Raw genomic sequence first — 26,010 nt, forward strand, 5'->3', positions numbered from 1 at the left:
GTAACAAAACACACTTTTTTCTACTTTCTTCACTGATATTCATTTGGCTTTTTGAGTTCTGGGATACATTTTTCATTCCAAATTATTTCATTATTCACTGCAGAGTACAACACACAGGAACAAGAATGCGTGGTCGTCACGGGTTCGAATCCAAGCCTGAATTGTTCTTTGTGAGGTCCCTTCATCAATTTCATTATATCATCACTCATCCTCATTTTCGTGATAACCAAATGTGGCAGAAAGGTGAAGTAAAATAAACCAAACCAATTGTAATGCACGTTTTCTTGCCCAAATTAATACATCCGTATTTATGACTGTTCAGCTTACCCATTTTTTATTGGAGGCCAAATTATTAGTATATTTAAATAAAACACTACTAAAACGAGGACTAGATATTTGTTATTTAATCATTATATATTCCATATTTGAAAAAAAGAGAAAATAAACCATAACATTTTTGTCTGCACATAATACAAGTACGTTCCCATTCATATACAAATAAAACTACATCCCATATTATACATACATATTGTACAACGTTTAAAAGGTTGTGTAAATACAGAGAACATAAGTACTGCAGAAAAATTTCCCCTGAGTTCTTTAGAGGATTTACAAAGCAATCGAAGGGAAACCAATCCCTTTTCTGTCCTATAGGAGATATACTGGAGGACCTGAAACCATGGGCTTTCAACCATTGAAGCAGGGGGTGAGGGGGCAAAGAAGTACAGGCAGAAAACTTCCCTTTCGCTTCGGGCGGTTGTCTATACCTGGAACTGGTAAGGCAGAAGAAGAGCCAGCTAGGGTATCCAGCCTTGCCAGCTGATCACATCGAGGGATGAGAAGCGCGTGGAAAGAAGTGTTGCATATGAACTGAGGCTTCAAGGCAATAAATATTGTGATTTGAAAATAATTAGAGACGTGAGATTGATTGATTTATCTCTGCTAGACTAGCTACTCCTCAGTGCACATCACTGATATTTGGTAACGGCTAGTCCAAGCTAATTAGTATAACATGCCATCTCAGGTATGTACAACGCAAGATTACCATACTTCGCAATCTACTTTTTATTACATGGACCATATGTTAACCAACAACATTCATTCAGCATTGAAAGCACGTGCATCGTTAGTGGGACAGAGAGGAGGATGCGTTCTCCCAAGAGTACAGAAAAAATGTATTATGTGTAAGTAAGATATTTGGGTATTACACAGAATGCCCCAATCACTCGGTTGCGATGCTTATAATTGAAGAATCAGTCAATGTGACATTGCTCATATTCATTCTTCCCATGACGCACACTTCAGGAACCACTGATTTAAAGCATACAGTAACATCTATTCATCGTCGTCATTAACATTTTACCATCCTTGATCTTATGCATTGTACATAACGAATCGTTCCAGAGGCAGTCTTTTGGAAGCGAGTCGCTTGTATATGTGCAAATGGTAACAATCGGCCAGGATGTGTACTTTGCCCAATTCACCTACTGACTGAAAACATATATATAAATATGCATACCCCCCCAAAAAAACCTAACTCCCAAAATGAAATCACAAATACGCCACTGAGTGGACATCCCTCCCCAAAGCAAAAAACGTAACTCACACAAAAGTATGTTACATGTGGTTCAGCTAATAGCTGAGCACCAAAAACAAAACTGCATTCAAAGCTTCTCTTCTTATGCATGTTACCACACAATTGGTCAGAACACAGATTGGCACAATGACCATGACTGTCCACTTGGGTCATCTGTTGATACCTTGCATTATATGCATGACAGGGCTTAGGCAAGTAGCCAGGAGGAAGGTTTGGGGGCTGAAGGCCTCTCCCCAAATATCTAATTTAAATAGTATATAGGGTCAATCCATATGAGCAACATGGATTTTTTAAAAAAGTATATTTTTTGTGTGGTGTTAGCCTCATATGTTGACAGTTCAGAACCACTGTTATTATATTTTCAGTATCACCGATTTGAAGATGGCGGGAATTTTTTTTTTCATGGCGCACGTCATTTTCTCCATTCGTAAGCATCAGCGACAACTTTTTTATCTCAGCTCTGGTAAGCCCTAGGACAATGAGACAAAATCTGTGGTGTTAAGCATATTATAGGCTACAATTAGATTTGTGTATAATATCCTCAATATTATTCCTTTATAATACATTTTAAGGTCAAAGTTGTGTACCCTAATTGCTCAAAATGTAATTTTTGGATTTTTTTTTTAGGGGGAAGGCAGTTTGTTTAACACTTGAATTTTTTTGTGCAAGTACCTATGTACCAATAGCGTGTGTCAAAATTATTTGAAGCTTGAGGCTTTAATCCTTCTTTTTCTACAGGGTCATAAACATGTACTTTTTGTTAAAAAATTCCAAGTTCAGAGTTAAGAGCCCGTATCACCGCTGGTGACGATACCTAAAAAATAGGTTCTTGCGTCGACCTTCTGTACTCGAACAGTCAAGTGTGTGGCATTTAAATTTTACTGAGTTAAAGATCAAATATGAAATTTGTTATGTCGTTAAGCCTTTTTTAAAATACATTATTTATTACGTAGCTTTCCTTATCTCAATTTCGTAAAATTCACTTGCTCGCCAATTATATGTAATAACTTAAATCAACATTTTAAAGAACAAGAAAGCTTCTACTGTTCTTCTACAGCAAAGAAATGAAACTGATCTTACATAATTTTCTTTAGAATGTCTGTAGTTTGTCGACGTACAGAGCAATGTATGTAAATTTTAACTTCGACTTTTCTAAGCTGGTCGCGCTAGCCGTTTCTCCCTCTGTACCGCTCGCGCCCCTCATGAACCCCCCTCCTCTCCCGTTCCTTTTTTCTTTCACAATCGGCCAGTCTTCCTCAAGTGGCAAGAAAACCGCATGCTGAGAGCTAGGAAAAGAAAAAAGAAGGCAGGGAAAGGTTTTGGGGGGAGAATCAATGGTTTGGGCGATGCTTGTAAACAGTTCTTCACTACGCGGTATCATCATACTAAATCACGATGGGGTTGTAGTACAATGACAACAGTGAAGGACGGTGGATTTCCCCAGTATATTGTTCACAAATGGGAAGGGCTGATTGCACAGACTGAAGTACACCTTTACAAAAGGTTTGCCCGCGAAAGAAAAATTGTGCCAAATTATAACTTTTCTTTTTGAGAACACGAAAGTCCATTACCAAGGGATTTTTTTTAGGGTGAAGTAACTTTACCCAAAGTTTTTAGGTAAATATTGTGTAAATTCTATCTGGTGGTGGATTATCATCCAGTCATGCAAATGAATGACTTTTTAGCTGTGTCGATCATAAATAAGTTCAATGAACGTTCATTGTAAGTTTGAGATATTCCTGAGGGTCAATGGTAAAAAATACTTGATGATCTGTTATGGAAATAGTGCTATTTTTAAAAATTTTGAACGTCCGTTCAATTTAATTTCGAATTTGACTCCTTTCATGATTTGTAAGTAGGGGGATAAAATATATTTACTTAATACTTTACTGCGTTATTTTATCACCAATTACATATATATGTTACAGTCAGAAATCACAACATAAGATAGTTCTGTGTCATCATATACAAAAATACTTTTAGGCATAGGTCTTATGTAAAATAAAATACATTAATTATTTGTTGTTTTTTCTTTTCCAAAGACATTATTTAGTGGAATAATATGACAGACTTACTATTGATAATGACCATACAAAATTCATTCACTTTCAACTTTCTGGGGCCGGCCACCGTGGGGGAGTGGTTAGCACATCGCGCTATGACGCCAGGGGTCCCTGGTTCGAATTTCGGCTTGGGCATGGATGTTTGTGAGTGTCCATTCATCAATTTCATCATATCATCACTCATCCCCATCTTCGCAAATTGGCCAAAAGTGGCACAAAAAGCGAAGTAAAATAAAGCAAATCAATCAACTTTCTGGATATACGACAAATAACACTATTTCTGTCTCAGATCCTCCGATTATGGGGAGCAAGGGCCTTGATAAGAGTTCAGCTGACGAAATAAAGCCCTCATTCCATCTCACTGTTTTTATTACATTGGTGGGAACAAAACAGGGTCGTGTGTGTCCCGACCCACCTAAAATCACTTTATAAGATAAATTTCAAATTAAGTGGCACCATTGTTCTCTGCTGGCACTTTATTTTCCATCTCTGTCGTTCAAAGACTAATGTACGTATAAACGTGGTTTAGTACCGCAAATTCAAAAGAACTACACATAATTTATTCATGTGCAATATATGGGCAATTTATTCTGCAGACACATACAGATAATACAACTAAATAATGAAATATGTGGAGGTGTTAATAAGAAATTTGCTAGTGGGAGAGTCCAATTACATAGGAAGTAATTCACTACCCTTTCCTTACATAGTTACTTCGAACTTTCGTAGGTTTGAAAATAGTATATACTTTTATTTCTATAAAAGCATAATGTTGTTTAAGAACGGTTATTAGATTCTTCTGCACTGAATTTCTAAGTGAGACTATTAAGGGGGAACTTCTTCCTTCCCCCACATTTACTCACCGTATGCAAAGAGTGTGAATACTTTTTTGCTGAAATGGGAAAATGAACCACAGCAAGAAACTAATAAAATACGCGTACGTCTCTTTTTATGAACAGCTGCAGAATTATCTACAAACTTGTCGAAATTCACAGTTTTTGCTAGCTTGTACTCATTGGACGAAATACATACAGCCAGGGACGGCGCTACAAGGAGGTTAGGGGGGATGAAACCCCAACAACAGATCTAAGCTCCCCTTAGCCGATATATATATATATATATATATATATATATATATCACATCCATGCAAAAAACTAAAACAGTGAGATAAAATGAGGTTTTCTTTCCCGATCTGACTGAATTTTCAAGGCTTTTGCCCCCTCCCCCCTTATCAGAGAGTTTGCGCATGCCTATGATGTTGGTACCTTCTTCTAATAATAAAAACAAATTAAAATAACTGTAATATTAAATTAATAATTAAAATATTAATTAATATTGTTATTACATGAATGGGAAAAAGACGGCATATGAATAGGAATATAACCGCACATATTCATTATCTAGCTCATGAATAGTTCAGATCGCTTCAATTTGTATAAAAACAACTGTCCTGGCAAGGTGATTGTGAAACAGATAAGGAATTGAATATTGTTTGAATAACGAAAAAGGATGTTAGATCCATTTGACAAAATGAAAAGCTCTTAATTTAATATTTAATCATATTACTTAAGTAGTGGTGTGCATAAATCTTATTTGATACAGTCATCCAAAGTTGTTTGACCCCAATGTAATCCTTCCCTTAGAATATGTTTGACGGAAATACACGTTTCTCGATTATACGACAGATGCTAAAGAAAAGAAGCATATTTACATTATTTAATTTTAGTACTTCGTAAGTCTCTTTTGTGGAAGATTCGGACTCCCTGGACACCCCGTCTCCCCTAAATAGTCCTTGGCTCTCAGTTGTATTGCGATGTTCGTCAATGTGTGTTTTTCTCGTCTATGGTTTTTCTTCTTTCAGACACTCGGAAAAAGTTTTGCCTTGTAACAGGAAACCTGTTATGGTCAGACTCTTGAGCGGGGGGAGAGTAGCGGACAGGGAACCATGTGGTCTGCAACCCCTCCCTCAAGCAAAGGTCTCCCATGCAATGGATTTGCCTTCGAAGGGGGAAATGGAATCAATATTGGCAAGACTAGGAAGAATAAATGACATCTGTCCGCTGCTTTTTTCGAGCGACGCTGATACGGGCTCTTAAATATCTCTAGTGGGCAGTTGTTTAAAAATCTGAAATTTGTACACAATACAGTACTCCATGATAAGTAACTTCAATAAAAATTTTGAGTTTGAGATTCAATTGGTTTAAGAGATACAAAACTCGTGAAAAATTCAATATTTTGCATTAAATATAGTATGCCCAATTTCATTTTTTATTAACATTTTGTGTTAAAATTCTGCAAACTGTAATTTGGAATGTCAATCAACAACATTACAATCCTGAAATGGATCTACAATAAAATATATATACGAGGGCATGCTGAAAAGTAAAGCTTCCTATGTTTTTATTTTTTTTGTTACCTTATAAACGCATTTTGGATTTTGAGCAACCATACATTGCACTTATAAGACTTTCCTGCTTCTCCATTGAAGGTTTCAAACTTCTATCAGCAGGGGGTGCTGAACTATAGCGAGGAAAATGGCATCATGTATCCATGCAATGTCGGTGTAGCACCTGAAGTAGCATGCCGTGATCAAGATTCTAACTGCAGAAAATGTGCTACAAATTAACATTCATCTGAGACTGAAGGCATTTTATGGAGATGAATGAGTAGACATCAATAGTGTGTGATATTGGGCTGTTCATGCTCGTAAAGAAACCCCCAGCTGAACACGATTCCGATGACCTCCATCAGTTGCAGTACGTGGCCTTTCACTCCATTTTCTCACATACTCTGAGACTTCTTCAGCTGGGGTTTTCTTTGAATACTTCTTTGTAGCTGATCAGTGGTGATTTATTCATTCTTAGTTTTGGACTTTTAACCACTGTTATTTTTAAAAATTACCATCGTTTCGGAGGCTGATTCTGCCTCCATCTTCAGGGTAGTGTGTGATCTACTAAATCACATTGTAATCCCTGGACACATGATGTGTTTGGGGATGGTGTCTATATAGAGAAACGTTGGTAATTTTAAAAATAACACAGTGGTTAAAAGTCCAATAGGTTTCTACAGGAAAATCAAACAATTTCTAGAGAAAAATTTTATTAAAATTTTAACCTCATCAGAAAATACAGTGCAATTGAAAGTTGTACAATAGGTCATATCTGATTAATTAAAATATATAGATTAATTATTTATATAAAATACTTATTTAAAAAAATGATATATCTAAGAAATAACATAGTTGCATGAAAGCTAAGAGAATAATAATAATATGTAACAAACAATATTAATGTTGGTTTCATAAGATACTACTGCTATTATGAGCAAAATGTTTATACTCTAGAAATGATATGTTATATGATACCATATATTTATGGGAAATGCTAATCCCCATTACACTCAGGTTGATACTTCAAGTTCTATGATAGCCAGTTTTACTCAAATTTCTCCTTGGTGAATACTTAAAAAGATTTCTTCATGTGTGTTGCCATAATGTTCAGAGGTAAAACCAAGTGATATGAGGTTGTGAGAGCAAATTTGTGAATTACAACAGCAGCTAGAAACAGATAAAATAGACACAATAGTGTACAAGGTTAGTTTGTGGCAGAGGCAGAAGGTAAATGAAGGAAAAAGTCTGCTTTACAGAGTTACTACAAGATATGAAAGTTGGAATCAAATACATCAAAGAAATGTCACATGAAAACATTTGGAATTTCAGGTTAAGTATGTGAAGAATGCATTTGGCGATGCAACCAACTGAGAGAAGACCTTTGCCACGGAATACATCAATATTATATCTGTGTGGAAGAATGTAATATCACATCTTATATAAATGACAGATATGAAAGACTTGTCTGTCAATAAGGTGTGAACACTATAGTTTGTGCTGAGCAAGTGCAAAAATGGGGATAATAATAATAGCTACAAAGAATTTGCCAGCAATTTCTTTTTTGGTAGTTTGCCTTTCTCCACTCTGAATAAGAAATGTGTAAAGTTGAATAATTTGATGCTTCCAGTAATTGAACATGGCAATATGGTCACCCAATGGCAAAGTTAGAGGAAATTCCTACATTTTCCCACGAAGGAGTGCATACTTTATAAAATATAAAGTGACAGATAAACCAAATTCTGCTAAGAAAACTTTAATAGTAATCAACAAAATCAATGAGAAAGATTAATGAAAAAAATTAAGCAAATTGATCTACTAATCCAGTATTAAATGAGTTCTTGCTATGTAAACTGAAATCTGTACTAGGTATGTAGTTGATTGTGAACGAGACAAAATGCCATTCATTGTTCTACATAAATAGATGTGTGTTAAAATATAAATTCTATTTGCATTTTATACAGATGTTAAATAGTGTCATTTTCCCTTACAACAAGGGATGAAAATCTATACTGGTTACGACATTTAAGAACACAGAATGGAAAATTTTTCGTATTTACCTCACTGAACATTCCCGTCGTTCATTCAAAGTTTTAAAATCAAGATGGAATAACAATTTTTGTGCCAATTTTGATTTGATAAACAATTAAAAATCAATGATAATTCAAAATACCATTACATAAAAATGATACGCTATCTAGCTTAAAAGTATAATAAAAAAATGAAATACGTAAAATATGCGACTACCTGCAGTTGGTAGTGAATTCATTACAGTTACAAATCTATTTGTAGTAAAGTTCCTACGTGAATGACCTAAAAACACTGAAAACATAGCTATTTGTTAAGTTTTTTTCAAATTCTTTGCATTCTTTCTAGCACCAGACCCATCACCTTCAGACTCAACTAGCAAAAGTAATTTCCGCAAAAAGTGATTTTCCATGTGGCTGTCATAGTGCTTTTTCTCACGAAATTTTCTTTTGCAAAGTTTGCAAGAGAAAAAGTTCCCATCTGAATGGACAACATTGTGCAGAGTCAAATAGCTCTTCCTGGCAAAGGTCCTCCCACAAAGTTCACAGCTGTATTTGTTATTGTTGTTATTGTGTATGCACATCTTATGAACAACCAGAGAACTCTTGTAGCAGAAAGACTTGTTGCAAAGATCACACGAAAACGGTTCCCCTTTCTTGTGGTTCTGCAGGTGCGTGGTGAGATGTGTTCTGTCGGAAAAGGATTTGCCACAATACTCGCAAATGTATAACTCTTCCTTCATGTGGATGGTCATGTGCATATCAAGCAGGAACTTTTTCGTGAACCCCTTTCCGCAATACTGACAGAGTACTTCAACCTTTGTCATCTGAACACTTTTGGTCTTTCTCTGATTGATTCTGCCATTTAGGACTGGTCTGACGACACTCGATGAGCACCCTGGCTTTGGAATTACTGGTTCCACAGAAGTAGATGGTCTGCAGAAAAGAAAACAAAAAATAGTTACACCAATGCACACAATACACACATATAGCATGTCAACGTATACTACCACCAGCTTTTCATAGCATGTAGAGAACATCAAGGCAAACAAATTTCCTTAATAATGTTATGCTAGTTGAGGTCTTATTTTTATGCATACTGTTACCAGGCATCCTCTTTCTTCTGGACATGAGCTCCATTTTGAGTGTCACATAATTTGCATTAAGAAAATAGTCTTTCAGAAATTTGAAGAAAAATTGATTCCTTGAGGGAGTAAGCTTGAAAACATACGGGGGATAGTTGGAAAATAAGTTTGTGTGTGTATTTCTAGAAAATGTGGACCTCACCAAGCAAAACTTTATAAAAGGAAGGTTTTTGTCTTAAAGTCCTCTACGCTCTGTGAAAGTTTGTGGGTACTGCATGTATTTATTGTCTCTTGAATTCTGCCCTTACCTGTCTTGTTTTCCATTATTTTATGTAAATAACAACAATGATGAAACACAATTAGAGGAAACTAAATAGATACACATAAAGCATCATCCATATCCAGCATGGCATTCAAATTGAGGATCTTTGTTAGAAATATTATTATGCGAGCACTCAATGTTCAGTTTGAGTTCACTTCAGTGGCACCATCCTATATGGACCCGTGGAGCCCAAGTTCACCCAAAAACGTATTATTATACATTTATTGTCATGATTCACGGATTGCTTATTAAAATTAGTAAATAACAATGTATATATGTTTTAAAAATAAAGTGAGGATGCATTGTTTGTGTGAGCTTTATTCATCTCTCCTATTGCTAGTCAGGTGGCTTGCGTTCGTAATTTTCAAGCCAGACTGTCAGGTCAGTTAATCTGGTATGCAGCATGGCAGCAACAACGGACAAGTGTCGACATTCTTGGGCGATAGAGGAGTAGGGTTTACCAAACACAACTCACATGGAATGAATCAGTTGAAGAAAGCTTGGGCTTGCGTGAACATTGGTGTAATATGGCTGTGGTTTTCTTAGGGCAGCTTTTTCAATGTCCACTTAAGAATGTACAGTTAGCTCGTAACTGGAACTCTGGTGGTGATTATCTTTATTGCTACTTCTTCTTGCAGTTACCAGCCTAACTGGAAGTTGCGAAGCAACATGGCTGCCTCATGCAGCTATCGAAGTTACACACTCGCAACTTCACTGTCAGATTAAACAAGATATGATTCATAAAAATGTTAAATTGGCACAAAAGAAGACTTGTTTTGTTTGGCAGAGCTTACCAATGTACATGCAAATATGGAAATTAAGCCGCGTACTTACTAGAATTCGCTTGGTGAAGTTGTGTTGGAAAATTTGTGACAAGGATATCCGTTCTACCAGACGGGTGAATCTCCAAACGGGAATTTGGTGTAGTGGTTAGCGTGACCACCTTGCGGAGCATGTTGTGTTTTGTAATATGAGTTCCAGTCCTGGTCACAGATTTTTTTTGTCAAATAATTTATTACGTGTGTTGCCTTCAATTCATGTTTTATTGTTGAACGATCTTCTCCGAAAAAACATTACAGTAAATTTTAAAATTATTATTACTCGTACTTTTATATTTTTAGAACTTGACCTACAAAGCATACTTACTAACATGTCTTTTTTCGCTCAACAAACATGCATAGAGAAGTACAAAGCATGCAGTCAAATCTACAATATCTACATATTAATAGTGTTTATATCAGCAGACATATATTATTAATGTTTCGACTTCAGAGTTCTTCGCTTCTTCTACAAGAAAGTATCTGTGCTTGCACCTCATAACAGTATTTCCTTTACATGGAATTGACTTTTATTAGAAGAAAGCTAAATCTGTAGTGCTTGTTTTCATTAATTTATTTTGTAAGCACACAGAATGTATAAGCAGCAATTGTTCCAAATAACGTGCTTTCGGGCATGGCGCGCTTGTAGTTCTATATTTGAACGCCAAGCTGTGTGCCAATCGACGCAGTTTGAAACTATACTAATAGATGGCCCACAGATCGATTCCCTATTTTTCCACACTTCAGCATTACCAACATACTATTTTGGAGTACAAACTCACGATTCGCTAACTCCCAGTTACCTTCACATTGAAAAAACCGGTCCTGGTTAAGAGTGGCGATTATCTCCAAGTGGCAGATAGTTAGCAGAAAGAATAACTGGACAATGAAAAACTGGCCCTTAGTGTTATTTATCATGGATAAATTTGTAATCAATCAACCGTAGGTGTTCCGATACTGTATATTTAATTTCGGTTTGGAAATCTGCTATTACTGATTTACCAAGTTCAAGTATTTCAGGTTATTGTGATTTTGAAAACAAAGATAGAACTTCTCAAAATTCATGGCAGGGATTTTTACAATGCCAATAAAAAAGTGTTGTTATGTAAAGTATGCAAGGAAGCTTATGATAAAAAAAAAAACTATTCAAGTTTTTCATTGAAGGGGTACCTTGTTTAATTTATTCTGACTTTTCCAACTGAAAAAAGCTTTCAGAAAATACAGTTCCCATGAAACTTCCTAATATTAGGATGGGAGGATTTATGAGATTTCTTTGTGAACTTATAACTGAAAGTGTTTGTGTCCACCAAATGTTTTTCATAAGTTCCACCTGGTCCACTTGATGCTCAGACAGGCTAATTGCAGCTAGACCTAGAGTTCAAAGTTACATCTTACTCAGTTTTCTGTGCCTCGACTGGAAATTTAAGGTAGGGTCCTTTCTCCTACATTCTTGGTTTAAACATACACCATATTACAGTGTGCAAAATTGGGAACTTGACGTCAGTTATCTGGGTAATTGTTGCACAGTCTATAAGCATTTTAATCTTTAGAGATAAGTGCAAATCAATGTTTCAATTCAATCTGTCGGTTTTCATACCAGAAAGCAGGTTAGATAAGTTGACAGGCTTGTACATTTAAGTTGTTGGGAGCCATATTTTTGGCTTAAAAAGTGGACCATATATGTGAAAAAAAAAGGATCTGCAGAAATAGTAAGATAACCTAACAAAGAATAAAAAAACTGTACTTCTTCAAGGCTACAAAGCAGAAAAATTATAAGATAGATAGCTAACCTACTCACATACAATAATATTGTAAAATGTTAATTGTTGCAAGGAAGTGTTTATATGTGCAATGATACATCCTAATCATGTTTCCGACGCATATGCAGTTGTGAAATAACACTAACGTGGCAGTTGCCAGTTTTAAAAAATGAATTTCAACATATTTTACACTATCACACATAAATACTTGCACAATACTAAAGTGATGTTTTTCTTAAAATCACAGCAGGAACAAAATGGATGCTATGGTGACCTGCACTCTCCTCCAAGTAAGTTTTCAAGGACAAAAGGAACAAGGTCAGATTTAATACAAGCACTTGTGTCCAACCATTATGTGGTTACTACCCAAATTATTTGAAAAGAATGAAGCAATAATTACTACCATTCCATTTTTTCCCACTGGTGACATTTTTTAGTCGGATATTGTTGGCTACTTCTGAGTTATTAATTTTCTTTATGAAAAGTAGTTTACAATTGTCAACATATCTGATTGCAAAGTTGCTTGTAGTACCAGTAGATAAAGTTATATTTGGCAAATCTGATCTAGCCGAATACATTGCTATCAATTAGTAAGTTAGTAAATGAAGAAAGATAGTTCGTGCTTCACTGAGGGTTAATAAGTTTTAACCAGTGGCAGCAATTAAGGGGGGGGGGGGGGGGCATGGGTAGTCACCCCCACACTATGCTAAACCTTACCTACCAAAGGAAAGTAACCCCCACCTAGTTTAGGAACTCAATTGCTGCCACTGGTTTTAACAGTTACAAAATATAAAAAAGGATAAATCTTGTTATGAAAACCTAAACCACTCACCTTGCGCTTGGGATCTTTATTGTTTCTGAGCCTCCAGATGTAGAAGTCTGCAACATATCCTTATCACTTGGAATAACTGGCTTATCCTCGACTTCCTCATATGCCATGGAAGATGAGTGGCCTGATTCATTCAAATAGACTGCTGCAAATCCCCCTTCATTCTTTACCTCTTCTTTACATGTTTCTATGAGGTCATTTTCACAAAACATACTTGTTTCATCTTCCATATCTTCCTCCTCTTCTTTAATATTGCATTGAAGAAATACAGTCTTTGGTGCATCTGCACAATTTTCTTGACCATCCGCATGTGATTCTTCCTGCTCATCAATTTCACACTTCGAAATATCACAAGTTGCTGGAGATCCAATAAAATTTTCATGAAATTGGTATTCTGTGTCCCTATCAGATTCTGAGGCAGGGTGTTCATCTTCCAACATAGAAATATCTCCATTACTGGAATTAATTTCCACTGGGTTGGAATCACTGGTGCTTTCCAATCTTTCAATAGGAATGCTCCTTGTAAATGCAGATTTTATGCTTTCTTTTAATGTAAATACTGGTCCTTTGTTGTCATCAATGGAAGTACGTTTTGTGCCTTGTCTAGAATTGCATGCTACTGGTTTGGATTCACTGGTTTTTTGTAGTCTTTCGATAGGAATAGTTCTTATGAAGGCAGTCTTTAAGCTATTGGTGAAATCAACAGTTTTTGTATCCAATTTGGAAGGTTTGATTTCAACATCCAAGGTCTCCTCTTCATCTTGTGAGCAACTACTTGTTGACTTCAATTCAATTGCATTCTTCAGTCTTTCAATGGAAATTGACTTGGTGAAGGCACTCTTGATACTTTTGCTTAAGTCGGCCATTGCAATAAAATCTTGAAAGCTAAAATTTATGAACAACCCACTCCACTGTCATTGTATAAACCTGCAAAAATAAATATGAAAAATGAATATGTTAATCCCCAACTGTTTGTGCTTACTAAGGATTTTCAATGTAAAGTTACCGATAAGTATGTGAATCAAATTGAGTAATTTGTTCCACAAAATGTTTGCTTTAAGATACAAAGCACACAAAGTCTTAGGTCACACAGCCTTCGCAGTGATGTTGGAAGGAATGAATATATACACACACAGTAGGCACCCTCTAGTTCGGCTTCGGTTGGTTTGACCCGACCCCTCCGCCTTGCAGTTGATGTTATGTTTGTTAAGAAATGGCGTGACTTTGCTCATAAAAAGTCAATTGAAGAAAAAGTGCAGAAAAATTACAGATTTCTTTTACATTTTTTTCGTTTTGTAGGCCAATAATATATTTTAACAGTTCGGTTCTTACTTTAGGCCTACGTGTTTTCTACTCAGTAAAAGGAATACTGTACAGCATTTACTTTTTTTATTGTCTCATAAATTAGTGACAATGTTTATACCAGTTTTTCTTGTACGTACGCATTGCTTGCATTGTAGAATTATTTTCCTGTAGTTTACGGTTATTACAAGCATAAGAAAACAGTTTTTTGTTGTGACGTTTCAGGAGAACACACGCTCCCTTCATCAGACATTTATTTTCATTTTGACTAAAGATACAGTTAGAACAAGGGTTAGCAATTTTTTAAACAAAAAGAATCCGTTATATAATGGATGTTGTCAATGTTACATTGTTGTAATATAGCAACTTAACTGTGAAAAGAAGCAGTCTCGTTTTATTTTTATTTCAGATAAAAAAAAATTTGATCACATTATTTTTTAAATTTAAAATTATGAATCCCAAATATCATCAGGTAATTCAAATTCATCATTGTTTTCACAAACTCTCTTGATGTTTTCTGTTACATTACATTTTAAAGATGGTGGCTTACTCCATATGTAAAAAAGAAAACTCCATACTGGATCTACATTACCATTTTCATTATTTAATTTATTCCAGTGTTCTTCTGCAATGAACGAAGCTTCCCAGACATTCAACTCTATGTTTCCCGTCAATCTTTTTATAACCCTTCTCTTTTTAATAAAATGCTTTTCTTCGATGATGTGAGCTGACAAACCTTTTCTTGGGTTTAGATTTATAATGTCCAAATCATGTTCGTGCCATCTTTATGCCCCCCCCCCCTTCAAAGATGCCCAGCTTCAAGCTGCATACATTCATTTGGATGTATGTACTTATGCTCAGGTACCTGAAAATAAACCCTGGGTGTCTTTTCTGTGAATGTTTGTAGATACTGCTGTTTTCTTCTTCTTTTCTCTCTATTGTATCATTTACATTTTAGTTATACAAAGAAGAATGGAGTACAGCTGTTCTGGTGAAGCCAGAACAGAGCTTGTTACAAATTTCAAATACAAGGAAAACAATACAATAAGGAAACCCAGAGGCACAACCACAAATTTTTGTCTGGGGGGGGGAGAGGAAGTACCAGGATAAACATACCAATAATAATAATAACAAGTACATTGCTATTATTAGTAGTAGTTGTAGTAGTAGTAAGAGTAGTAGTAATATCATAGACCTTATTATTCTCGTAAATTAAGCAAAAAAGGAGTAGAAGTTGGTGCTAAAGCATTTGTGTTGGAACAAATGATTTTAAATATTGAAATATTTTTCCAAAACATTCAATTTCACATTAATAATGAAAACAAGCACACAAGATGTATTTTTGAAAGACAGAAAATGCTTCTTGATAAATGCATTCCGAATATATTTTTTTGTACTAGTGTCTGTAACATGTATAGCTTTCAGGCATGATATAGGTTTTACACATATGCAACATGGAGCAGCGTAAAATAAGAAAATACACATATGCAACATGTTAACACTAAATTGCATATGTGTTCAAAATTTCTTTAATACATATATGTATAACATATATTATTTAAATACATTACACAATCATCAATCTCATAGTAAACCAACAGGAAAACTTACATAAATTGTCTCTCAAATATGAACGCTCCTTTTCCCTACAACAATTGTTCATGCATTTAAGACATAACAGGGTAGCTACGATATTTTGATTGTGAAATTCCCTGACTTTTCCAGAACAGAAATAAAATTTTTCCAGACCTGTTTGTCGTCATGATTTTTGCTTTTGAACCTCATGTTTTTCAATTAAATATGCAGGCACGTTAATTATTATGAATATGAATATACACAGTTATTAGCTGAAAATTTACCAAGTGATTAATATAATCCTATTCAATGAAAAAAGAAATAACTATTGTACTTCCCAATTTTCGCTAAGTCATTACAATTAAGATGGTGTAAAAAAAAACAAAAAAAAAATGTGGCATATATCAAAGCTTTACAATGTAACTTGTATACAACCTCAATTAGCCTATATGAATACAAATGAGAAACAACAGAAAATTAGGTCATGTACCTTTAGAAAATATGCAATAAGTTTAATGATTATATTTTTTAATTTATTGAAAATAATAGGCTACATATTACGGAAATTCAGAACTTGAATGGGGCCGGTGACCAAACATACACCTAAAAAAAATATATACGCGGGCCATACTTTGGAATCAAATATCTCCATTATTTGAGTTTTCCACATGCTGGAACCAATTTTATATTACGGAAAACATCGAAATCTGTCTTTTAAAAGGTAACAGTTCCGAACGTTTTATGATTTTTTCTTCAAATTTTACAGGCAGAAAGACTAATTATCATAGAATTTTGACAATCATTGTGACACGAAATTTGAACCTTCCTTAAAATCATGAGCACTATTTGGATTCGAAAAAAGTTATTTATGTTGAAAAAAAATTCAGGGTCTTTATTTTAATTCTAAGACAACCAAACCTGACATTCCTAACCTAACCACAAAAACATATATTTACAAAATCGTAAGTAATCCCTAAAACTCTGCAGTATGTGTTAACAGACATAAATCGAAATCGAACCATGTAAAAGTTGCATTTGTAGCATGATGAAATCGTAATAAAACAAAAGCAACTTGGGCTCATGTTCTACATGCACAAAACACGTGCATATTCGAATAATGACGTCACTGATACTGCATAAAATCACTAATTTCTTGGGTGTAACACATCTCTGCAATGTAAAAACTACGACAACGAGCAAATGAACTAGTTGATCAGATTGCTTCTGAACGGGTTCACGAGGGGAACGAAGTAGTGAGTTCCTTGTTTTTACTTGGCGTCCGCACCCGTCCAGTGTGACGTCAACCACAGCCAGTTCCGTGAAATTCTGCTCTTCAAGCTTTATTGCAGACCACACACAAAGCTAAAGCAACATTTTTTCCACAAGAAATTCTGAGGATGGCTGCTGCGTAGGTTTCGTCTTGAGTAGCTTGTTCTCTAAGGAAAAATCTCATGCCTCTCCAAATTCCAGTCTTGAACAGGTTCACAAGAATGAGTCGCAAAATGAACGGATCCAAGAACCTAGATCCGAGAGTGAATAAATATAGAATTGAAATGCGAAGGAACCATCATTTTGTACGTAACAGACCAGAAGTCATAATGACGAGAGGAACAAGTTTCTGAACTGAATCTTTTGGGGGGACTGGAATCACAAGAACCGAATTCGGAAGTGGAAATGAACCGTTCGTTCATTTTGTAACTGGTTCTCCAGCAACTCCAAAATGCACGTAAATTCCAGAAAATATGCAAAATTCCCTGACTTTTCCCTGTTTTCCAGTCGCGTAGCAACCCTGACAAAATCAAGAGAAGTCTTACTACTCTCTGGTAAACAATGCATTACAGAAAACAACCAGCCATTGTGAGCGAAGCGAGCAAGAAAATTTTTAGATCATTTTTTTTTTTTTTCAAACTGAAAACAATTAGATTGTTCGGGGCCCAGGTAGACTCCCGCTGCCCCTAGCTAGGGCTCTGAACTTGATAAGACTAAGAAAAGCAGTCATTGCGAGCAAAGTGATCAAGAAAATTTTACGAAATGTATTTTTGTTGCATAAAATTTGAAATAGAGGGAGCAACTGCCCCTTTGTGCCCCCTGTAGGTGCCCTTGGCTGTCATTGTTTGCCCCCTAGAAGTGACTTTAGTCTAAGGTTGGGTTGAGTCACTGGAAAAACCTTGCAAGGCTGTGAGTACATGGAGATATAGACATTGTATTGTAGATGTTAGAATGTGCAAATATAAGGGAGAATTTGCACTGATCGGACAAGCAACACATACTGCTTGGGAACGAGCCATTTGGCAGAAACGTTTCACACCTTACCAGCATGACAGGCTGCACAAGCCTGCATTCGATTGATCAAATTCTCAAGCGACACATGTCACTTGTTGCTTCGTGCGAATTCTCCCTAAAAGGAAATCTGTACATTAGTTAACGGCAACAACAATACTGAAAAAAAAAGACAAAAGTTAAAATAGGAAATGAAAATACATGGTGTATGAGCAACAATACTGAATATTGATAAGAACGAGGACAAGTCAGTGGTTAGTGTAGTGCAATTAAGGGTAGGCTGGGAAAATGCTGAAGTTAGCATGGCAAGAGGTTGCAAGGAATATGCTTGTCCCACTGGGACCCCCCTACAAATGTGGCCACCCAAATCAGTGGTGGATGTGTTGCAAAGTTGCCCATTCAGCATACCTTGACAAACTATTCCCATTTACCCATGCACCTTGTATTACAATACCCCAACCACATGGACTGATATAAATTTTTGGGTACCAGTTTCATAGATCGGAGACACATTAAAATCGGATATTTTGTGTTTCGCATGGTTCGTACTTACCAATTGTGTATTGTGGAACATAGTTCAAGGTGCCATTATGCTTTTAACACGAAAACAAACACAATTTTTCACATTCTGAGCGCTTTTTAGTAAAACTATCAAAGCCGGGAATCAGATTTCTTCAATTTCGGAAGGTCATAGAAGTGTTTTCTTGCATTTTTCAATGTATTTGGCCGCTAATTTATGTATTTTTCTATAATAATGTCAGTCCGATGCATGAAAGCTGTTGCTTGCATTTCCCTCCATGTACTTGAACCGGATGTTGTGATCATCTGATGACGTGTTTCCAAACAGTTTTTTCACTATATTGCCCAACCTAAGCTAACCTTACTATGATGGTGCGTGGGGCTATTTGTGGATGGTTATACGATCCACAATGGTTTTTTGGGCTATTCGTGGATGGTCATACTATCCCGAATGGTTTTTGGGGCTATGCGTGAATTTTTCTGTTATGAAGGTTGAAACACTGCTTTGCCATTTGAAATACAACGCTAGTCAAGATTTACCCGCCATTTTGAGTGTTCAGGAAGCGAGAAAAGAACAAACAATAATTACTCGATATGTCAACAATAGATATTAATTTTGTTAAAAAAAGTGAAATCCCTTGTTAAACAATCTTTCGCAATGCAGAATAAGTAAGTACGAATGTCAACAGTTACAGACAATTCCCGGCTATGATAGTTTTACCTGCTTTTTTTTATTCCTTTCTTCGCTACCGGAACACAAAATATGGCGGGCACATCTTGACTCACGTTGTGGATATGCAGTGTTTCAACCTTCACCGAAAAATACCTACTATCATGTTCGTCACCGGTGGAAATTGTACATTATGCACCGGTAGCTGACGGATAGTCCCACGAACCATTATGCACGGTAGGTAACCGATAGCCCCACGAACCATTTCTGATAAAGTTAGGTTAGGTTTGGTTACGTTAGGCAGGAAATGTAAAAAAAAAGGGGGGTTTGAAACACTGACAGGGGCTTACGTCATCAAACGTAGGCACCAACTTCCACAACACTACAGAAAATTATTTCCGTAAGTACTTTCTCCTGTAAATTTGAAGAAATCCGTTTCCCTTATACTATAATGCTACCGTAGTTACTTGTGTAAAATTGAAGAAATGTGTATCCGATGTATGAAACTGTTACCAATTTTTGTTCATGCCAATAACCAACATTCTACAAATCTAATTTCAAACTGCAAATGTTCCACAAAAACCCTGAATGGTTTATTCAGGTGCCTCCTTAATTAACATGTGTCACCAAGTATATTTAAGAGTTTTTGCTTTGAAAGGAAAAAAAAAAATGTTATTCGCCCAATAGGAAAACGGAAGAAAATTACTAGGATGAAGCATGCCTACATAATAACTGTGCCTGTGAAGAAAGAACAATTTCGAACAATTTTTGCACACCACATGACCATACGATTACTAAAATAATAAAAGGAACAATTACTACTCACGTGTATTTTGAACTAGACACCCTGATACTATGGTCTTCTACAGGTTTAGGCAATAGATTAAACACAACAATTGTAAATATTACGTAGGTCTAGGTGCATTATGCACACAGATTAACGCCACAGATTATATATTTTACTTTAGAGTAACATGGAACAGGTAGGACAGGACCGTACTTATCGCACGTAAGTCAAACACTTCGTCCAAGCCCCGAAATCGTCTTCTGACGTCAGGGTTAAATGCTTTCGTAGTTAGTTAGGCTAAATGTAGTGTAGCTATGATAAGAGATTCAAAACTAACAACTCTAACCTAACCACGAAAGCATTCCGCACTTGGCTTGCGTCAGATGAAATACTGCGCTTGACCGAGAAGGTGTTTCACTTATGTGCGACGAGTAAAACCTGATAGGATATGGAGTTTCTGTAGAGTAATCTGTGGTATATTGTAGGGACGTGTTGACCCAGGGGGTGCTCGTTGCTATGTGAAGTACGTATGCATTACGTCATCTGGGAGGATCGGGTTTGACGGTGCTCGTTGCTATGTGCAGTAAGTTTGGTGCGGGGTACATTTAGCTACTAACACGTCGCAAAAATCGGAACAAGCAGGTTGTTGATTTTGTAGCGTTCGATTTATTTTAATTGTATTTTTGTACTTGTAGACTGCAATCATGTCTAATTGTGCTGTAGCAAGCTATGAAAACTATAACCAGAAAACTAAAGGAACTCACATAAAATATCATAGATTTCCAGTCGATAATTGCGTAAGTAAACAGTGGATTCATGCTTGTAGACGAAATGTAAAAAACGCAAGTGTGCAGTGCCAATTATTGTGAAGAAGACTATGTGCGAGATCTAAAAGCAGAATTTCTGTATTTTCCACCAAAGAACGTGCTGAAGCCAACTGCATAATGAAGCAAATAAATTAAAGATTACAAACAACCTCTATCAACCTGATTTAACTGAATAAAGAAGTTTAAAATCTTCAACGTAACCTAACCGACAGTACCACAAGAAAAGTCATCAATATCTTGAAAATGTGTTCAACTAGTGCGAAGTACGTAGTGAGCCTAACTGATTTGTTATGTACATTTTATGTAAGTCGGATTTATAATTATTAACAATTTCATTTAACACAGACCGATGTTGATTGTGATTTGTGATTGTGAATGTGATTTTCATATTATTGTCGGAAATGGGCATTTCGAAGATCGTGTACTAACTTTCACGCTATTCGAAATGAAATTCACTTAGTACATCTTCAATTCGAGTTACATAGCGTTGTATGCACGATGGTAAATATTACATGAGTGAATATTACACCCATTATTGAAATTTTTGCAACTTCGTTCAATTTTGGTATTTCACAAATATATTGTGAATAATTTTGTACCCTTGTACTCAATATAAACCAATGGGTGTTACATTATTTCTTTGTAGTACATTTCTGTCAAAAAGAGCAAGATCGAAGATTAGTGTAATGCAAGTTACTTCGTCAATGTACAAATGTGTGTCGCATATCAGTCTTGGAGTATATTTTCCGGTTATACAACTCAGACACACATGGAAATGGAAATGGAAAATCTGCGGACAAAGTCCTTTAACGAATAATGATTCGTACAGTTGCACGGTCAATCATTGTGAGTTCATGTAACTTTTCTCCTTTATTGTTTAATTAAACTAAGATATTTTCATCGATATTCTCAAAGCGTTTCATTTACCGTGTGATCATAAATCTATTTCTATAGGCTTGAATTAGTAGGATTAAGACATTTAAGTTTGATGTTCCTAGCACTCAAGTATTTCGAGTAGGTTAACTTAGTTAACCCTTTACTGGAAGTATGTGTCTGACAGACACGCATGGTTTTTTTTCTCGTTGTGCTGACATCCCTGTATGTTTCTGTGAAGCGAGCTCCTCAATACCTTCATAATTTTTTTTTCTTAGTTTGGTGGTGTGATTCATTGTTGTCGGTCGCGCTTGTGTGTTAGCTGATAAGAGCTTTTTTGTAACCTACCGTGTCTGAGAGGCACATACTTCCAATAACGTAAGTTATTTTGCGTGTCCCTTGGACACGTACTTCCAGTAGTGGAGTTTTCTTGCACACAAGTATTATTGATGTTGATGATTAGAACTTAGTTATAATGGAGGAAGGACCTTCTACATCTAGGAAAAGGAAACTAAGCGATGTAGCGAAAGTGGGTGAACCCAATTTTTGCGCCAAGGTTTCAAAAATGTGGGAAGAAATGGAAGAAGAAGACGGGCTAGAAGAGGAGATGGAAGATCTATTTTCTGATGATGATTTCGATGTGGACTCCATGTTCATTCTTGTGACATATGGTTCTTCCACTGATGATGAAGATTGTCGTAATATCGAAGCTAGTATTTCGTCTGTAAGTTGCAGGACAAATAAAGAGAATGACGTTCCAGCTTTCTTTCAAGGTAAGGAAGGATATTCTTGGGAATCTAAAGAACCAACAAAGACTAGACGTGTTCCTCGTCAACATATAATACGAGGAATTCCAAGCTTGACAAAGATTGTTAGAAATTTAGGTGAAAATCCTCAAATGGAAGATATTTGGTCTCTAATTTTTGATGACGACATTATTGATCATATTCTGTTGTGGACAAATGTAAAATTAGCGAAAACAAGAATTAAAGTCAAAGAGCATCAAAAGAGCAATTACAGACCAACTCATAAGTGTGAAATAAAGGCACTTTTAGCTCTTTTTATGCTTACATCAATTTGTAAGTCTGGACATGAGGATATGGTTTTCCTATTTTCTACTGATTCTATGGGTAGACCCATATTTAGATCAGCTATGTCAGTGAAGCGTTTCTAAATTTTGTTACTCTGCCTGTGATTTGACGACTCTGAAACAAGAGAAACACGGAAGGAGACAAACAAAGTTGCATTTTCATAAAAAAAGAAAAGTTTTTCTCAATAATAGTTATTTTTTCTTACGTAGCACTTGCGTTGTGTATGTATTTTGAAATAAATTTTATAATACTAGATTATAACAATAAATCTATGTAATACTTTGCAAGGAAACAAAAGTTTCGGCGTTCCGTGTCTGTCAGACACATACTTCCAATTATGTAATAAAAAATCATACTTCCTGTTAAGGGTTAAATTAGTACTTGTACACTTTGTCCCGTCTTCTGCACGCGTTTGTATGTAAAGTTCGTAATACGAAAAAATACTTTTTAGAACTATGACAACGATAACTTGCAGCCAAATTTGAACCAGAGAAATTTAAAATATCTGCAAATTACAACTGGAATTGCGTTTTCAAAGTCTGAAACTACTATTTTACAAACTATTTCATCATTCTTCCTGCACATAAAACTTTCCAAAAAAATTTTGCATATGGATCTTTGATCCGTACGTAAATTATTGTACAGTAAATAAATATATGAAGAAGGTTGGGAATTCTTTCGAATTTAGAGTAAGTTTCAAATGCAGAGTAAAATTTTATCTAGATTGTATATTGCCTCTTTCACTTGATAATTTCAAAAATAAAGTTACATTATGGAGAATGGTAAAGATTGGATTTTAAGTATATCAGTATAATTTTAATACTTTCTGATGTTATGTAAAATTTGAAATGTTCCTGGAAATGATTGCAACGTTCTGAATGAATAAGAAGGAACTATTCAGTCAGAAAACTAAATATTAGGCTTTTGTACTGCGTTGTGTTAAATGTAAATAGATTATACCGGACTACTATCGGATTAAAAATTACGGATATTCAAGTTTGGACTCCAATTAAAAGTTAATCAGTAGAACCACATAAAAACGAGTTACATCAAAATTTAGCTTATTCAATTCTGTATCAATCTATAGTTACCAATTTATTTTTGATTATGCCTTCTATTTTTACCATCGTGAGAACAAAATAGGATTATTTTTTAGTTTGGCAAACTATAGCTCTCTTTGAGATTCTATAAATAAAGAACGGGTGTTTTTTATATAGATTATATATTATATAATTTATTTATTTATTATCCAAACCCTAATATCCATAATTTATAATCCGATAGCACTCCTGTGACGTTCTGTGAGGCCCGCAGTACCTCGGAGGCCTCTTTCGATCTCCTTGGCTTAGTGGTTAGCACATCGCGCTTCGACGCCAGGGGTCCCGGATTCGAATCCAATCGGGTAAGACATTGATTTGTCCTTAATGAGAAAATTGAGAATTTAGTAAATGTGATAGTATATGTGAAAACAAATATTGATTGATTGATTTGCTTCATTTACTTCGCTTCTTGTGCCACTTTTGGCTAATTTGCGAAGATAGGGATAAGTGATGAAATGATGAATGAACACTCACAAATATTCATGCCCAAGCCAGGATTCGAACCCAAACCTCTGGCGTTGAAGTTCGATGTGCTAACCACTACGCCAAGGAGGCCGGCTTGTGGAAACAAAGAAAGAGATCCTCTTATGGGTTTTACTTTCATATTTAAAAAAAGACAGAAAAGCAAAAATAAACCAAATCTGTCAATCAATTCTTTCTTTGTAACTCTTTAACTATGCAATTCTTCTTTAGCATGCAACGTTTCTTATTAAAATCATAATGCGATTTACGAAATGATGAAATCTGAAATTCTAATGAGAACACGGACAACATTCTTTGTAATATAACGATCAGGTTTCAGAAACATGAATTTTTACAATACGTTTGCATGTGCAATTTTCCCTCTTTTAAAAGTAGCATGTTTTAATTATTAAAGGAATACCTCAATACCACCCCGAAGTATGATAATTAATATTTACCCCTCAAAGTAATGAAACACTTTCCCTCTATGAAACTCGCATAGAAATTATAGCGGCCGTTTGCTTCGGCCAAGCCCCGAACGAACATAACCGAAGGGGCACCGAGCATAACCGATCCTCCCACATGACGTCATGCGCTTGTGCATGATCGGCAATTTTCGGATGGCGCTACCTTATAGTATATTAAGTTACCTTGGTGTTGACCCAGGGGTGCGCATCCCTCCCCCCCCCAAGGCCAAAGGTGCGTCTCACACACATTCTCCGATCTTAATCCCGGGAATCTAACCCGGGTCTCCCGCGTGGTAGTCAGACACCATACCGACTAGCTCTATTTGGGTATGACGTGCGAACAGGAAGAAATAATTCAATTAGTATTTCTAAAAAATACACTTGATACTTCAAATTATTCTGATAATAGTTACAAAACTTACAAATCATAAAATATTTATTTAAAGCATAATTTATTTTCGTATTTCACATATTTTCTTACAGCCAAACATGAACTAATTATAACCTACTGGGACGTGAAAACTAAGTCTATTAATAACGCAGGAATGCAAAAAAATAACATGAAAATCCCCAAAAGAATATGAAACGTATCGATAGCTGTACGTAATATCTGCACTTCGTCCGAATACACCAGCATGTCTACAAGAGGGGCAATGACGAAGCCTATTATGATGAAAGCCGATGACATAAGAATGTTCATCGCCGTAACGAGAACATGGCCACAGAGAGGAATAATTGCTGAAAGAAATACAATTCTGTCATTAGTTATTATATTTAGAATTGAGGACTAGAAGTGATAAACGTTGTAAGTGTCAAAAGCGAAAGTGTTGGGAAATCGCATCGTTCCGCACAACAGCCCGTAAGAACGTTCACACTAGTGACCTCTTTACACGCCCTTTGAACTTAGTTAGAGGGCTACCAGCCACTTTTCACGTTTACCACATTATAAAGCATTGCACAGTTTAACGTGGAAAACGGCGTTTGAATTATTTTGGCACTTACAGCCTTTACAAATTTTAGTCTTCAATTGTTTCATCACTAAAATAGTACGCATGCATGTGTATAACCATTTGCAATGTTAGCCGAATTTTTTACCGTAGAAGTCAGATATGATAGAATTCGCACCTTTCAGAATAACCAGACAAGAACAAGTACTATACTTTATGTAC

At 35.7% G+C, this 26,010-nt stretch overlaps 2 protein-coding genes across 3 annotated transcripts in view; both read right to left on the reverse strand.

Moving 5' to 3' along the window:
- Positions 1-6,754: 6,754 nt before the first annotated feature.
- On the reverse strand, positions 6,755-20,195 carry LOC145990978 (uncharacterized). 2 transcript variants are annotated; one of them, XM_083126578.1, is made up of 3 exons: positions 20,061-20,195; positions 12,892-13,815; positions 6,755-9,010 (listed from the first exon to the last, which is right to left on the reverse strand). In XM_083126578.1, the coding sequence occupies exons 2-3, from the start codon at positions 13,752-13,754 to the stop codon at positions 8,389-8,391; spliced, it is 1,485 nt and encodes a 494-aa protein (XP_082982704.1). In that variant the 5' UTR covers positions 13,755-13,815; positions 20,061-20,195; the 3' UTR covers positions 6,755-8,388. The 2 variants fall into 2 exon arrangements, with proteins under 2 accessions (XP_082982704.1, XP_082982705.1); XM_083126579.1 differs by lacking the exon at positions 20,061-20,195 and adding an exon at positions 18,079-18,111.
- Positions 20,196-25,330: 5,135 nt separating this feature from the next.
- The window catches only part of LOC145990980 (proton-coupled amino acid transporter 2-like), a 78,221-nt gene continuing 77,541 nt past the window's right edge, over positions 25,331-26,010 (reverse strand). The window contains exon 10 of the mRNA XM_083126583.1: positions 25,331-25,579. Coding sequence (XP_082982709.1) covers positions 25,347-25,579 — 233 coding nt within the window. The 3' untranslated portion in view covers positions 25,331-25,346. The remainder of the gene's footprint in view (positions 25,580-26,010) is intronic.

This window comes from Lepisma saccharinum, chromosome 8 (genome assembly GCF_977018435.1).
Source record: "Lepisma saccharinum chromosome 8, izLepSacc3.1, whole genome shotgun sequence".
Taxonomy (NCBI): Eukaryota; Metazoa; Arthropoda; class Insecta; order Zygentoma; family Lepismatidae; genus Lepisma; species Lepisma saccharinum.